The sequence below is a fragment of the Manduca sexta genome, chromosome 1, assembly GCF_014839805.1.
Source record: "Manduca sexta isolate Smith_Timp_Sample1 chromosome 1, JHU_Msex_v1.0, whole genome shotgun sequence".
In the NCBI taxonomy this organism is placed as follows: Eukaryota; Metazoa; Arthropoda; class Insecta; order Lepidoptera; family Sphingidae; genus Manduca; species Manduca sexta.
This window is the reverse complement of record NC_051115.1, coordinates 4,968,124-4,985,848: the sequence shown is the minus strand read 5'-3', so window position 1 is coordinate 4,985,848 and position 17,725 is coordinate 4,968,124. Positions and strand designations below refer to the sequence as shown.

General features: G+C 31.6%; 1 protein-coding gene across 3 annotated transcripts in view; it reads left to right on the top strand.

Moving 5' to 3' along the window:
• Positions 1 to 10,689, top strand: part of LOC115451759 (signal transducer and activator of transcription 5B) — a 67,867-nt gene extending 57,178 nt beyond the window's left edge. For all 3 annotated transcript variants that reach the window (XM_037436417.1, XM_037436412.1, XM_037436415.1), the window contains exons 21-22: positions 8,965 to 9,095; positions 9,626 to 10,689. In XM_037436417.1, the coding sequence (XP_037292314.1) occupies positions 8,965 to 9,094 (130 nt within the window). In that variant the 3' untranslated portion in view covers position 9,095; positions 9,626 to 10,689. The remainder of the gene's footprint in view (positions 1 to 8,964; positions 9,096 to 9,625) is intronic.
• Positions 10,690 to 17,725: the final 7,036 nt, after the last annotated feature.

The window sequence follows — 17,725 nt, the reverse complement described above, 5'->3', positions numbered from 1 at the left end:
AAATACTTAGTCTGGCCATAAATACTGTTACACTTAATTATAAAAAATATTACATTTGAATTTCGAATCTGTCATTTTTATACGATTGTTCATTGTGTTTCTCATTTTGGCGCCAATACATTGTAAAATATTTTGCGATATTAAAATGGTGTGGGGTGATAAAGAGAACCGAATCGCTGTGATAGCATTACACAAAAGTAGGTATGGAGCCAAATGCAATTTTAAAACTCTCCATACACTTGGTATTAGTAAAATGTTTGTGTAGGGCTATTAATAGGTACAATGAGACCTCCTCTGTTTGTGACAGAAAAGATCTGGCCATCACGTAGTGTTCATTACGAAAAGGTGGTCAAAGCAGTAAGGGAAAGAATTCGAAGAAATCCTGTCCGAAAGCAAAAGATTTTATCTCGGGAAATGAAGATAGCACCTAGAACCATGTCGCGTATTTTAAAATATGACTTAGGACTTTGAGCTATAAGAGACGCACTGGCCATTTCTTAACTGATAATTTAAAGAAGAATAGGGTGGTAAAATCGAAACAACTACTGAAGCGGTACAAGGGAGGTCCTGAAAAATTTTGTTTACGGATGAGAAAATTTTACAATTGAGCAACATTTTAACAAACAAAATGACCGTATTTATGCTCAAAGCTCTAAGGAAGCTTCCCAATTAGTCGACAGAGTGCAACGTGGACATTATCCGACTTCAGTGATGGTTTGGTGGGGTGTTAGCTATGAAGGAGTGACTGAGCCATATTTTTGTGAAAAGGTATCAAACATCGGCACAAGTGTATCAAGATACCATTCTTGAGAAGGTAGTTAAGCCCCTTAACATCACCATGTTCAATAACCAAGTATGGTCCTTCCAGCAAGACTCGGCGCCGGGTCATAAAGCTCGGTCCACGCAGTCTTGGTTGGAATCGAACGTTTCGGACTTCATCAGAGCTGAAGACTGGCCGTCGTCTAGTATCTTAATCCGCTGGATTATGATTTGTGGTCAGTTTAGAGTACAGCTTGCTCTAAACGCCATGATAATTTGGAGTCCCTAAAACAATCTATACGATTGGCAGTGAAGAATTTTCCCATGGAAGAGTGCGTGCTTCTATTGATAACTGGCCTCATCGTTTAAAGGACTGTATTGCAGCCAATGGAGACCACTTCGAATAAGCTTTTTATATTTTTAATTGTTTTATATTTATGTATTAAACTGACACACTGTAAAAGTAATAAATGTTATTTGCAGTTAACAATTTTCTTTTTTCTTTATTACAATATTTATGGCAAGACTAGGTAAATCCCATGCCTAAGTTTTCCTAGATATATTTTATTTACAAATATCTTTGTAGTTTCCATCTCTGTTTTACCCCTCTAAGAAAACTTGAGCATACTTGTGTAATAATAAATTTTCGGAAATTAGCAAGGACAGATTAATGAATTTTTTCGTACAGAATATTTAAAATCATTGCCAGATATGTCTTTAAATACTTTTGTATTTATATTTTATTGTAATTGGGTCCACTGTATCGCATTTTTTAATATTTAAAATTTTTACATGTTAGCTAGATTAATTATTTTATTTGGATATATTTTTCTATGTACAATCAGCAAAGTTGGCGGTCGACCACCCTAAGGGTCAAAATAACTTGGCAAATTTGTTTTACTACGTTTGGGAGGCGGGGCTTGGGATCAATTGCATAGATCGATATTAGTCGTTGGCCTGCTGGCTACTTGCAATGACGTTACGTAACACCACCGAACCGCTGCTGAGTGTATAATAGAAAACGAAATTAAAATTGATGCGCGCACGTCTATGCTATGACGATAATTCCTATACTTGTAAGATGCATATCGTCGACGTAAGGAACGTAATAACAAAAATTTATAGTTTGGAGACAATCGCGATTTACAGTGTTTTTATTGTTGTTGAATTTTTGGCATTATTTTTAATAAATGAGAAACGACATTACGTTAATTATTTTATATCATATTATGTGCCTGATTACCTTCTTTTTAACTTTTAACAAACCAAACTTTATGTTGTATTCAAAAATAATCATTTTAAAGCAATTTCCGCCATATTTGTCACAACTATATTTTGTAAGTAAATTATGATTAGCTACTTTTTAAGCCGTTTTTTAGTTTTCGGTCTCTTTAAACCCATAGTCTATAATTAATTTATTCAATGGCTGCATAATATTATGATTGAATTTTGAATCGTAAAATTTAAACTGTTCAGTTTATTCAATTCGTTCAATAATTCATATTATAATAATAAATCATAGTATAATAGATTTCATTATTTGAATTGTTATTTTATTTAATTTCAAAAACTTAGACGGTAACATTTTATTCCAATCTCTGTATTTACAAATATGTATTAACATTAAAGTTAAAATAATTGACCTAAAATTATTAGCTTCTTGGAGATATTGTTTTTTATTTCCTCTTAATGATCTTTTTTTATCTTAAATATGAATAGTTTTTGAGTTAATAACGAAATACCTTTTTTTCATCCTAATTTGAACTATTTAACACCTTTTTGAAGTAGTTAATTGGACTACTTATCGGTATGCAGCGATTATTATTTATTGAATTTGAGGCGAGTTTAAAGATTTTATGTGTAGGCGGTAATATGCTTTTATTAGAGTAATATTGAAAGGCCAACATTTTTATTGCTGCAGATGTTGTTTGAAAAGAATAAATATATCACATAAAAATGGTTTGTTAAAGAGCGCATTTTTATGAATGTTTGTATTGACGCCGGTCTTACGTGGACGCATTTATCGTTAAACTGAGTCTATTGTTATGCTATTGAATTTAGAGGCATTTAAAGATTATAAGTGTAGGCGTTGATTTGAATTCTTATTACAGTAATATTTGCAAGGCTAACATTTTATTGCTGCACATGTCCAGTTTGTAAATTTTAGTTACTTTCTTTGGCAATTATTTAGTTTTCGCTCAGTTAAAACCCAAAGTCTATAATCAACTTACAGTTATTGATTTTTTACCGATTTAATAGCTGCATATTATGATTGAATTTTGAATTATAAAATTACTTAAACAGTTCAGTTTATTTCATTTGTTCAATCATTCACAAAATCATAAATTATTGTTATTCGTTTCATTATTAGAAATTATTATATTTTTTCTCAATTTTTTTATGCTTTTTGAACATTTTATTTACTTTTTAAAGGACATGTCCGTTTTTGTATGGGCGCTGGTTTTTGTTTCGAATAAATTCCAACCAACCTCAAACTTATTGAATAATAATGTGCCAAAAATTAGTAACTTGGAGTCATTACAATAATAAGTTTAGACCCTTCATTGATAAGAAAAATAAGAAAGAAAAGTCATGGCTGAGTAATTCATACAAATAATTTCACGATTCGTCAAAAGATATAACTACCTGTTTTTTTACATAAGTAAGTGTTATTATTATCATTTGCGGATATAAAGGGAAAAAATTTAAAAATAAGAAAATTTGAAAAAATGTTATTCGCAGTAATTATTTTCAGAGATAACTAAACAAGATTTTTGATTACTTAACTTATTTTCGGGATGCCTTCCAAATGTAATAACGTTTATATTTAAAGAGTTCATTTTAAGTGTAATATTTAAAGTAAATATTTTTTTTAAAATCTCACAATCAAATCTTTCAAATAAAATGATTTATTTTAATAGGCTCGTTTTGTGAACCAGTCGATGAGGCTCACGCACATATCGCTACGATATATAATTATCAAAAGTTAAAATCGAATATAGTAGATAATATATTTGCTATACCAACAAATAATGAGATACACATGTAAAATGAAATTTCGTAGAAAGTCCATGTAAATAAAACACATTTTTTTGTTACTTCAGTGATATGATTTAATTGTATTCATTACAAGTTTGATACGCTCAGCAGGCAGGTTGAGTAGAGTGTGCGCTATGGATCGGTTAGCGATGGAGCTCTCATCCGTATCCTAGTGTATCCATCGAGGGACAGTGGTTCTCTGTAATACAATTAAATTATATATTAATTACTAAAATCTATTATTCTAATAATATTTTAACGTAATGACTACAGTGCCAAAATAATAAAATTTATATGGGAGCAGAACGCCAGTGCGGCCGACACAAAATACGTGGGTCAAGTACGAAATAATCCAAATTAAGTAAAAAAAAAAATTAGCTCTGTTTTCCATAATTGCACACATTTTATTGAGATAAAAATCCCAAATTTGCATTAAATCGGATTGTAATTCTACTTTAATTCAGTGCTACATATTATGTAGTTGTAAAAGAAACAATAATAACAGAAACCTCTGGGTTAAACTGGGTGGAACTTAAACGTCTATAAGCGGATCTTACAAACGCGCCGACATAGTTAATTACTCTAGTAAGAAATCATAATACCACTTCTTAAAATCTTTAAACTCGTCTAAATTCAATAAACAATGGACGCCGCTTTCCGATAAAGGCGTCGACGTGGAACCAGGGTTAACAAAAACATAAAAAATGTCGTCCTCTAACAAAGACCCTTTTATGTGAAATCTTTACACTTTTATACTGCACATGTGCAGCAATAAAAATATTGGCTATACAATATTACTGTAATAAAAACAAATTATCGCCTATCAATAAATTATTTATACTCGTCTATATTTTTGGCATTAAATAAAAAATATTAATAAAGGAGATAGAATTTCGGGCGTCGTGACTTCTTTAAATTGGAAATTTCCTCCTTATTTCTTACATATTAATATTTTTTTTTTTTAAGTGCCAATGAACACTAAAGATTATTTTTCTAGACGTCATGTTATCCAAATCGAATGAGCTATCACTCATATTTTTGGATCTTTATAATACATAAATTGACACCTTTTTGAGCTTATTGACTGGACTAAAAGGCTTACCGGCCTGTCTTAATATATTCCCAACATTAAATTAGAGTTTACTATTAAAAGTCGACGGTAAAAGTTACGCTTAATGCTACTGCTGTTTCAATATCGAAAACTCAGAATTTTTAACTGAGATCAAGAAAAGATAGGTAACACCTATAACTATAGTGAGTATACCCGTCGAAGTAGTTTATTTTTGCATTGAGTACTTTTTAGTTTTCCAATTATAATTCTTTTCAATATTTTGACATTTGATTATACGTAAAGCAACTTAAATAACATACTACATAGATTACTACAAGTATGATTAATAGCACTATGTTAATTTTTTGGCAAAAAAAACACACCAATGACTAATCATATTTGACCCTACGATAGATAGGATAACTTAAGGATTAATATAAAATATAATAAGTAGCATATTGAAGTCTGTTTTACACAATTAAAGGAATAAGTATTCATCAAAACTCAATAATATTATAATTATATTTAAAAGAGCTTAAAAGGTGGTCTATGTTGGCTTTAAATATAATTAATTATGATGACCAATAATTAAAAAAGCCATAAACCGCGATTTTCTTAAAACTGCAAAATTTTAAGTATTAGTTCTCTGTGCTGACGATATTTTTCCCTCGCATATTAACGTCCACTAGTTAAAATTAATATTAAAATATTATATAGTATAGTATGACTGATTTACTTACTGTAATATTTAATTCCCGGAATATATAATCCATGGTGCAGTAGTCACATGACGGGTCGGCGACTAAGTAATTAAGAGTCCAGTAAACGAACATAAGTTTACGTAGTGGCAAGATATCGGTGTCCGTAAACGAAAAAATAATTGTGAGCAAAATACTACTGGTACTCAATAGTTGCGTGCGCGTCGTCAACCAGTAAAATACAACTAAAGTAAACAATAATAGTTATCTGCTGTTCCTTTCGCACATCTCCAAAACTGTCGTAATTGGTGAAATATGAGACAGGGGCGTGTCTAAATATCTCGGGACATTAGACCGGTCAAGCAAAATGTGTTTGGAAGTGTACTAGCACCAACTTGTCCGATTGTACACTGTCGCACTGCGACGCCATCTTTCAAAATGGCGTTTGACGTTAAGTTATAAGCAGTTTTCTGCACTTATACATACTTAGACGTAATGTAAAAATCTCAGTATTTTAAAATTAGTATATAAGACAATTGGATTTTTTTTTATATAAAAAAAATATAAAGCCTCTATACTTTTCGACAAAAAAGTTTCTTATTTCGACTTTAATGTTTTTGTATATCTGTTAAAAAACATTTTCGATAAAAAAAAATATGAAAATGCGGTAAAAATGTTTGAAATTAATGTTTTTCTCATATTTATTTTTGATTAATGTCAAAATTATATGATGAGATATATTTATTTTATATTCGGTGCTCATTTATTTTATCTTTAAGTTAGAGATCATGACATATTAGTTTATAATTAACTTGTAAGTATTAACGTAATTGTAAGTACAGACAGTCTCATGGACCGTCGGGGGTCAACCCCAATCTCAAATAAGCATAGGATTCTATGGATTTATTAAAGATAGTACATGTCAATTTAAAAATTGAATTTTGATGCCAGCAATTAACACTGCTAAATCGATTTTTGGCTAATTTCCGTTAGTATACAAAATTATTATTTCTTTATATTTTATAACTTTAAAAAAAGCTTACAAAATCTTTTTTTTTTTGCTGCAAAATGAAGAATTCTTAATGACAAAACGGTCATTAAGAAAGATGTATTATAATTATTATTTTTTTTTTTCACTTTAAATGTCTCTCCAGTAAAGTTGCAATTGTCAAGTTAGCGTAGTGTTAATTGCAGCTATCTATTTGACGTTGTAATTTTTTTCGTGAAAATTATAACCTTTTTAATATTTGTAGTCTTTTGAATAAACAAGACGAAAAATTTGCGGTCAAAATAAATGTATAGATGTAATCTTGTATGACGTAATGTTACGCACTGTTTTTATATATGTATTGTATATTGATATACGTCAATTAATTGTTAATAGTTTTTAAGAAAAATATGTTTTGCCAACACTGTATTATATTTTAAAATCGTATGTTTCAAGTTTTACAACTTGCATAGTAAGATGGGAGTTTTTATCAGATACTGCGCTATCATGTGGTCATTTAAGAACCAAATTTTAATTTCTGAATTCAAAATGACTTACTACCCTGACTAACAAAACTTTAGGTTATTTATTGTCATTAGATTTTTTAAAAAACATCGCCTATACAAATGACTTGCTTATAAGGCAAAAAAACATAATTAGTTTGTTTTCGTTTCACATTTCTAGTCAAGAAATGTCTTAGTATCGAAAATAAATTATTGTATAAAAAAACGATAAAATTTATCAAAATTATAAACAAAATGTGTGTTGAACTTTACGCTGAATTTTTTTTTTATTAGTCCATGAGTGCTTAAAAGTTTTTAATTATTCCATTATATATGTTATTTATGGAGAAGCATTACAGTGTTGGCAAAACGGCCCCAGTTGATTTCTATGTCTTACGAATTTACGAAATACGAATGGATCAGAAAATATTGAAAAAAAAAATGTATTCCTCTTAGATATATGGATGTGACTATTATGAAGAAGTTTCGCATATACTTTTCATCCCTCAGATCAACGATTACTTAAGTACGTGGAGGGGGATGGAAAAAAATATATTTAAGATGTTTTTAAAAAATATACTTATCACGGATCTCAGATTTCATGCGAGATCAACGACGACAGTGGAAATGTTGAAAATTGTATGAATTCATAATGATATATGTTTACGCGAAAGTTAGATATTAAAATTAGACTATTTTTCGGATTTTATCGCGGTTTTTATATTTTCATTTTCTTCCGTTTCGAAGACTTTTCAGCCTTTGTGGTCAAGGGAGAGGGGGGGGGGGGGATCTCGGATATCCGCAGTCTCAGTCAGATGTTACTTGGACAAAATAAAAAGTATGATAAAATCCGAAAAAAATCTTTTTATGTAAATTCGTTGATGAAATTCCTCTTTATTTTGACTCTTCCGTCTCAGCGTGGCGGATACGTGTTTTTCCAAGTGAATCAATGTTTTGACATATTTTGAGTGCACTGCCGTCGTGAATGCGTATGCGTTGCGTACGTGATGTACTTTATACGTTGTATGCATGTTTTTGGAATCACTTGTAATATATTATGTGTCTAAAATTTGAATTTTATTTATGTTGGGGGTGAAAATTGTTTTTTTTGGGATTGTTGTCGATTTTTTATTATTCTAAAATTGTAGAAAAAACACAGATGGTTTTTTGTGTAAAACGCGTGTTTATATATTTTTTTCCGAGATAAATTTACATTAAGCTGTTACGATGTTTCAGAAGGTAGCTTTTTTATTTTAGTCAGTGATTTTTTTTATAGAAATTACGTAAAAATGGAGATTCAATTTCAGATGCCGTTTTTTTTCAAGTTTTACGTTATAAAACTGAAAATCGACCACATTCATGTTTTTTTTTATTTATTGCATATTGAAAAATATTTTCCCCCCCAACAAATGATCCAACGCGAAAATGCAACACAGACGGTCGTTTTTTTTTTATAAAAAATCCAATTTGTATATGTATTTATATTTATTTATGGTACCGTTGTTAAGACAGTTTGTTTTTTTGTTTATTTTTTGTCTGTGCTGCCTTTTTGGCGACGGTTCTGAACATGTTTTTAGGTTTTTTTATTTCTCTATCAACGACCGTCTTCGACTAATGTGTTGCATTTTCTTCTTTTCCCGATCCCCACAACGGCTGCGGTGTCCTTCGACATTCAAACTATAAATAAAAAACACTATACATATTAATATAAAAAAAAAATCGCATATTTTGTTCGCCGATATTATAAAAAAAAACATATTAAATATGGATGATATTCAATACAAATTCGATAATATATTTTTATATTGCAATCAATTAAATAAAACAAAAATATTTCACATTTTCCTAAACATAACACAATCAAACATAACAATAAAAAAACGATATCAAAAAACAAAACCCCGTCGATACACTTGCGCGAAGCAGCTACTTCAGCGCGTCGACGCCTGCGCAGAACGACACGATCATGGACAGCGATTTGTTCGAGCAGATACGAGCCTTCGAGCCGGACGGCCTCGACGACTTCGATATATACAACAACATGAGTATGAAGTGAGGTGAGTGTATATAGGTGAAATTTTATTCATTGTTTAACCAAAACGTATGTACTTAGTGATATACAATATATTTACAGTTGAAAAAAAATACGATAAAAGAAAAATATTGCGACGTGATTTTTAGTGACATCAATAAATTTAAATTAAAAAAATACGAAAAAGGATAAAAACAATAGCGACGTGAGGTAAACTTTACGTTATAGGTAAATGATAGTAAAAATCGAACGTCACTATTTTGTACAATATATTTACAGTGAAAAAATACAAAAAAAAAAGATTAAAAAAATAGCGACGTGAGGTAAACTTCACATTAAAGAAAAAAAAATCTGACGTCGCTGTTTTTTGTATTTTTTCTTTTACTTTCTGAAAAACATGAAAAAAGATAAATCAAGTCCATCGTCGTTTCAATTGTAAACACACATAGTTATTATTTTTAAGTCATTTAAACTCCAGAAATATAACAGTCAATCAATTTTGTGTACAAAAAATCATTTTTTTAAATATTTATTTTTTTAACATTTTTTTTTCAGGTGCCTAACGCGACAAATTTCGTTTATATATGTAAAAGCTTCAGTCAATTAAATGTGCATTGCGGCCGTTTCATTATAATGAAATATAATATATAATGCAGACCCTTAGAATGTCTTAAAAACGCGACTCGCAACTCGATGGTTAATTTTGATGTTTGTGTTTGAGAGATCAATGTGTTTGGCTTCAAACAATCACAAAAACACAGTCGTGTCGTGGTTTTTCGTCACATAAGCACATAGATGTATTTCACACAAACAATATTTCGATAAGCACAATTAACACTACGCTAAACATCAATATGTATGTACTACGTACTACATTTGGCGTTCCGAACATTAACTGTGTTCAACTGATTTGAACTGATATCCATTCAAACTGACTTTAGTATGGTCAATATTGACAGTTTGTGGTTGTGTACGGAGTGGCGCTCATGATATAAAAACTCGAGTCTGAGTGTAAACCTGGATTTGAATAAAAAATATTAGTCAAATTAGTAAAATTATTTGTTGTTCAAGTGAATAAATAGGTTATAACAGTGAAGTTTTGCCATTTTAGTTCAGATTTTGAACAAATAGTTTATATGGACGTTCATATCTATAGAATATACGTCGATGACGCTGAATCGATTATTGGCTAATTTCAGTTAGAAAACAAAATTATTATTTCTTTATGTTTTATAAGCTTACAATTTTTTTTTATGCTGTAATATGAATAATTCTTGTACACAAAACACTCATTAACAAAGCTCTAGTATTATATAATTTATCTTATTTTTCACTTTAAACGTCTCTCCTTTAAAGTTGACATTTCCAAGTTAGCGTAGTGTTAATTGCAACTGTCGTTTTGTTCGTAAAGTTAGACAAACTAGTAAAATTTATATGTTCACATATATCATGACTCATGAAGGGAAACGTTCCAACCCACACGTCTTTAGTTTAAACTTAATCTAAAACGAAAACGCTATATACGTTCAGTCTTACTTATAAACTTGTTTTAGCGTTAAGATGTGGTTAAGAATTGTTTAAACAACTGTCAAAAACATCACCGGTTCCTAGTTTAAACCTTATTAAGCGGCAAGATGGCGGGTTTTGACTTACAGCTGATCGAGTAAATGTTTTAACTAAGCATAGCTTTGCTAAATTTTTATAGTAAGACTGAATATGTATTGCCGTGTTGACCTCTTTCACAATATCTGAGTGAACTTTGATCGTCAAATATACTCGTTTTTACGCGCGGTGTCGCCCACGTAGTTTTTCCGCAAGAAAATGTAGACCACAGCATTCAAATAAAAGTATTTTACAGATTTTATTGCGGTTTTTTATAGTACACCTTGTCACCATGAAGGCTGCAGTCTTCAAAACGTCAGGAGAAAATTATAAAAAACCGCAAATTAGTTTCATTTCAATGTTTTACATTCGCGTAAACATAAAAAATCATTAATCTACAGCAGTCAGGAGTAATGTTGTTTCCGTTTAGTGAAAAAATTCACAAACTACTTTCAGTGATCCTAAATATTACACCTTACAAAAAAAATTTCTTTATATTAGTATAGATAAGGCGACCAAAATAGAAATCAAGCTCCAAAGTAAATGTAATTATAAGAGTTTGTATATTTACTGTTTTATAGGTTCAAAGATGGACATTGTAAAATAGGCGCTTAGTATATTTAAAAAGGGTAGCTTATTATTTGCTATTAAACTAGAAAGTCATGCTGCGCTTGAAGCTTTATTGTTATTTTTTCCTCGTGGAAGTTTCATCGTAAACCATAAACCAATAGTTTTACGTCTGATTTTAACTTGCTACCAATGATAATATATTTATCATAAGTTGGGTTGGAGCGTTTTTTTTAAACTTCATAAAAATACTATTTACAAATTCTAGCTCTGTTTAGTATTTTAGGTATCACTTTATACTATAACGTAATATTACGTTCACAGTTTATTAGTGTTACCACTCTATTGACGTATATATAAGTCAAACTATTTACTAATAAAAAAAATGTTATATCCTACTGGATTTCTACATAGTTATGGCGGCCGCGTTTATTTTCTATGCATTTTGTGCCATAGTCGCTTTCCTTTTGTTGTGCAAACTCTGTTAATACACCGGCGTTTTTTAAATAAGAATGAAATAAAAACGCCAATTCTGTCGATTTAAAAAACGCATTCTTTTGCGTTTTTCCACCGATTTTAAAAACGCCAGTGCATATAAATATATAAAAAAGCTATTAGTTGTAACAGAACTTATGAATATATAGTAATAGTTGTAGAATCAGTCATTTTGTAGTGCTTGGTCGGTTTATTGAACGCTTGTGGTTATCGGTGATACAATTGAAAAATAATTTGAATTTGATTATATTGGGTAGTTGGAACTTATACAGGGTCATTTTGGCATTGCGTTACTAAATGAAACTACATACCTATCTACTTAGAAATAACAGTACAATAAGCTACTTGAGGCGTACATGTAGAATAAACAAGTGTAAGTTTCGAACAAAATAAATATAATACAAAAGTAATTTTAATTTTACGCGTCCTAATGCCCCTACTAATACTCTAAGAGAATTCGTTGCAGTAGCAACATCATACTTTCAATCAGAAATACACCCACACATACGCCATATTTGCATTAAATTACAAAATGATAAAAAAATCGGAAAACTAAAGCCAGGATTTTTCGTGGAAATATTAGTTATTAATGGATGATTTTTGTCACAATGTCAGCAAAAGTGAAGACGAGTATGTGGTTTAATTTAGTAACGCAGTGTCAAAATGATCTCGTATAAGTAGGTACTCCATAATATCATATTGTTTTTAATTATTACGCGGGTAGTAGTAAAACCTTTGTGGTTGATTCAGTTCCCAGTGTCATTCAGTGACTTATTTTTTATTTTTTCGGGACAGTATGTGCACTTCTTCCCGGCGCCCATGTACCTACCCTTTCATAAACATAAGCGTGAATATAAACCGACTGGTGTTAACAAAGTAGGTTTTACAATCATATATACCACGAACTACTGTACCTTGACTTAAAACGGGCATTCTTCGAACAATAATGATCGCCTCTAGACAATAATGTGATATATCGATTTTTTATGTTTTTCAACTATAAAAACAATGACTTTAGTGCCGAAACATTTTTATTTTAATTAAATATAAAAAAACACAGTTTTTGTAAAATTAATATCGAATTCATATCCCAAGGGCACACACCTCTGACTTTTCTAAAAATCATGTGTGTATTCTTTGTGAATTTATCGTTCGCTTTAACGGTGAAGGAAAACATCGTGAGGAAACCTGCACATCTGAGAAGTTCCTCTGTAGGAATTTCGAAGGTGTGTGAAGTCTACCAATCCGCGCTAGGCCAGCGTGGTGGACTAAGGCCTATTCCCTCTCAGTAGTGTCGGAGGCCCGTGCTCAGCAGTGGGCAAGTATATAATACAGGGCTGATATTATTATTATTATATCGAATACAGTTATCATTATAAAAAAAAATATCAGGACAATCATTGTTGAAGTAAAGAAGCGCTTTGATCACTGTATATTCGGTTCCAACATAATTGTGTCGACTGAGGGGTAATCATCTCTCGTCAGTCGACATTCTATTGGACTCCACTCTTACCATCAGGTGCGGTGTGGTCACTTTACCGTGAACGTAAAAAAATCCTACGTTTAAATTATACTTGATGCAGGCTTCTCAGGTACGTAGGCTTCCTCACGATGATTTCCTTCACCGTCAAATAAAAAAATAATAAAAAAAAAAATACGATACTATTATTTAGTGGAAAAATGCCCGTTTTTAAGATTTTACTTCGCAGTTAAGAGAAATATATATCTTGTATTCTTGATGTATTTTTTTTTTGTTGTAATTGCTAATTTTACAAACTTTAGTTGTGTTAATTAGATTTTATTTTACATTAAGGTGCCATGTTTACAAGAAAACTTTATTTCAGTTTCAAAGTGTTTTAGGTATTTTTTTTATACTTAATATGAAAAAAAAATGTTTGTAAAGGCATTAAAAAAGCTCTGTCTTTGCCTTATAAAAAAATCAGCCTTAATATTATTAGTACTAAATATGAAAAAAAAAATCAATTTGTAAATGATTCTTTTAAGAGGGCATTAAAAAGGTATTCTTTGCCATAAAAAATTACAAATTATGGATCTTGTTAAAAAACAACTTGACAAGTTGGTATATAATGGTAAAAAAAAAAACATATTTTTTTCTATTCCCCATTATTATTATTTTTTTACTTAAAACACTTTGAAACTGTTCGACATTGAAATATTATTATAAAAAGCTGCTATACCACAATAAAAGTATATTTTTAATTTTTATAAATTCAAAATATTGTGTCATATATTTTCATTGTACTTTATAATTAGATTTAAGACGAATTGCAATTATTAAATGTTAGAATAAGATATTGTGTAGCTGTATTATTCGGTATTATGAAAAATGCCCGGATTTTTCACATTAATTGCACCGAATTTATTTTGGGATCAGTTTGCATACATTCGGTTTCAAAAAGCAAGTTTGTATCGACCGGAGTGGTCATTTCTTATCAGTCGATAATTTAGATCATTTACCATCAGGTACAGTGGGTGCAGTTTCAAAAATATATGAAGTCTTGCAAATTATGTCGAGTTTAATATTTGCTACTTTGCCTTATTGATGTTTTGTAGCTTATAGCTTTTGCTATGATTTGATTGACAATTGTGTACTGTTTCACTTTTAAATATTGATAAAAATAGAACCAGAGATCTAAGATTATATAGAGTGGACATTGGGAAGATTTTCTTACAAAAATTTTGCGCTCATGCAATGGCAGCATTCACCGTGAAATAGCAAAACACTAATGTAAAATACATTGAATATTTCCATATCATGATTTGCACGTTTTTAGTGCGAATATTACTATGTTTTTGTATTAATATCTAAGGACGCTGTGACATTTCAAATAAGACGACTTATTAACTTGGTAATATTTGGAGCACTTTGTTCCTAATGTCCGCTCTATAACTATACTATTATGTCTTTGTTTAGAATATTCTGGTTCTTAGATGTAATATTTCGGATTTCAAAATCATTGACGAATTGTGAATCTAGTGGCCTTTAATAGTGTCCTTAAATTTTAAATTGAAATTCACGGCGTGCGAATCATAGTTCTTTGCGTAAATTGTTTGGCGAAATCAGTTTTGTAAATTTAGATCTGATATTCGACATGTAGTTTTCCCACCCATGGATAGATGGCGTTGTATATAAGTTCGCATCCGTAGACCTAAGTGACCTAACTCGAAATTTATATAATTGTTGATTTTATTAAAAAATGACCTTTCATCTCCGCCAGGTGGCGTTTTAAGGAGTAGTCGTGTGAGAATTTGCCCATTCTTTTAAATTCAAAAAATATAGTCAAAAGTGCTTAAATGACCTTCCAGAGCATGCTCTATAACCCTATGACGAGAATAAGAACTACTATCTATCTAACAGCAATTAGTACAGAAAAGAAGCCTTGCTGTGAAAATAGCATTAAAATCCGATAAGAAATGAGGCAGTAATTCTTATTTCAAATATTGCTACGTGCAAGAGTGGGGATGTCGCTCCATCTCTTTCTTTCACACGCATCGAATTTCCGATGACGTCACATGCAAGTATTTCGTCGCTTTTCTGCTGACACTCACCCCTACTACCTAATTTCATTGGCTTATAACTTGTATATTTGTCACCAGGTTTTAATGATTTCTTGTTTTAAAATTTATACGACGTACATATTTTATAAAAGTTATAAATAAAGTTACAAATACCCTATTCACGGCCGTCTATATTATTTTCATATTTTTTTTATTCGTTTCCCATAAATTATCTTTGAGTTAGGTAATCTTAGTTCTAAGGGTTGTTTTGGCGCGCGAGATAGGCACACGTCCTATCTTGCTCATTTAGATCACATTCAAGAAACACATACGACTATGTTTCGCAAACCGTCAATTATAGCTCATTTCATCCATGAAGACGCTTCCCATCCAAGAGCAGGGGTGTTGCGGGGTAAGGGGACTGATTCAATCCTCAACCCCGACAGCATCCGCCGTAGTGCGCGTGCGCACTCGCGGCACGCACACTAAGCGATTAGGGAAAGTAGCGGGGCGCTTCATAGATGAAATGATCTATAATGACTATAATTAAATATCTCGTTACATTTTGTCTTAAATACAGTAATAAAATAGATTTAAATTTCTGTAATGCTGTATAGTTTGTGACATTTACAGCCACAACACTGAAAACAAAGAATTGTCGATTGACTGTTGGATTTTGTTACAATTGAATTCTGTTAAATATTTGCACAGCTGTTTTTTATTAACGGACCCCGCAGTCAACGAGGGAAACCTAATGGGATACTGGAATCCCCCGGCTTAGCTGCAGGGCGCTGGAGGAAAGTTTGGAGGGGATATCTGGGGAAAAAAGTATGGGGGAAGGAAAAGGAACCTTCTTAAGATGGGAGGGGAGAAGACCAGGAAGTGTTCATGAGCGCTGACTTTGGGTATTAGACAAGACTAAGAGTCAATTCGTACTAGCGCAGAGTTAACGCGCATTAAAGCGTAAATTTAGGCTCTAAGCCAAATTAGACCAGCTTGGCGGATTGGTTTCCTCGAGGCGACTGACTCGCTGGGTTCAAAGGGTCGGGGGTGCCCCTTAGCCCTCGATGGCGAAGGCTTGTAGGTGCTTAAGCCGCTCCAAGCGGCTTCAGGATGGCGAGGGAAGGATTGCGCTAAAGGCTTTAAAGGGAGTATTTTATTTTTTTAATCTAAAATAGACTCGCCTTTGACCGCTATCGCATGATAAGCGATGCAGTCTAAGATGAAGCACGTTGCCCAGAAACCGATACTCGCGACATGAATAGCCCTAAATTGTATTTATGTGGAAATAGACACGGCGGTAGGGAATTTCAGCAATTTGGCTCGGAGTGCCCGAATAGCGAAAGCCGGTCCTGTTTAACCACATTAAATATATCGATGGCTCCTATGTAAACTATCGTATCTAAAAAAAAACGTGTGTCCGAACTTATGTACGCATGTAAGAAGTTATACTTTGACGCAACAAGATAAAAATCATTCAAAAAAATTATCCTTCGCGTTATCCTATGTTTGTGTAGAAAACGTCACTAGTAATATAAAAAAGTATTTAATACGTTGAAAGAAAGTTTTATTATAGCGCATTATCTAGTTAAATAAATTTTGTTTAACATCATAAAATAATTGTTTTTTCGGACTTTAATAGTTATTTGTATCTATTATTAATTTATTTGCACACTTACTACATATTAAATAATAATGTAATAATTTAACTAATGACTAGCTAATTTTATGGTTGCGGTTTTTCGTGGAGGTGTGCGCGTGTATTGTGGATATTTACTCTCATAATTTTTCCCTAACGCGCCAAAAGTATAAAATAAAATTAAATGAAGAATTTTTGTGAATGAGATTAGTAGTACTTAAATAACGAAAAACTAAAAAAGTGTAAATCGCTATTTTTTCACATACGATTCTTTACTTCGGAGTCATCGATATAGGAAATCGTAAGTAGATGCACTACGTAAAACAAATGTGTGCCGCGGCCTTTATTACGCTCTAAGGTGAATTTAATTTTGCTATTAGACATTTTAAATTTGATTTATCATAAGATGCCATAACAGTAGCGTAGCTTGCCATAGACGGGCCCTATAAATATATTTGTTGGGGGCTTTTCAGGGCCAGGGTACAGGGAATGTTTGCCGGCAAACATGACATTCCGATGCTTCAGGGGTTAATGTTAGTATGGGCCAACAGGTCCCAAAGCTCTGGGGCCTCACATCTCTGATACGGCGTTAGCTACGACCCTGCGTCGTAAATCATTTCCCATCTATACTTTAATTAGAAACTTTTTTGTTTATTTTCCACCACGATATAATTAAAATAAAATGTAAACTTTACAACTGTCGATCGACAATCCATAGTTTTCAATAAGCAATCCAATCACAATTTCCAATATGATTCCGAGAATGAACCAATCAAAATAACTCTTTTGTAATGTCAAAAAATTTCGTTCCGATTGGTTCATTTTTGAATATC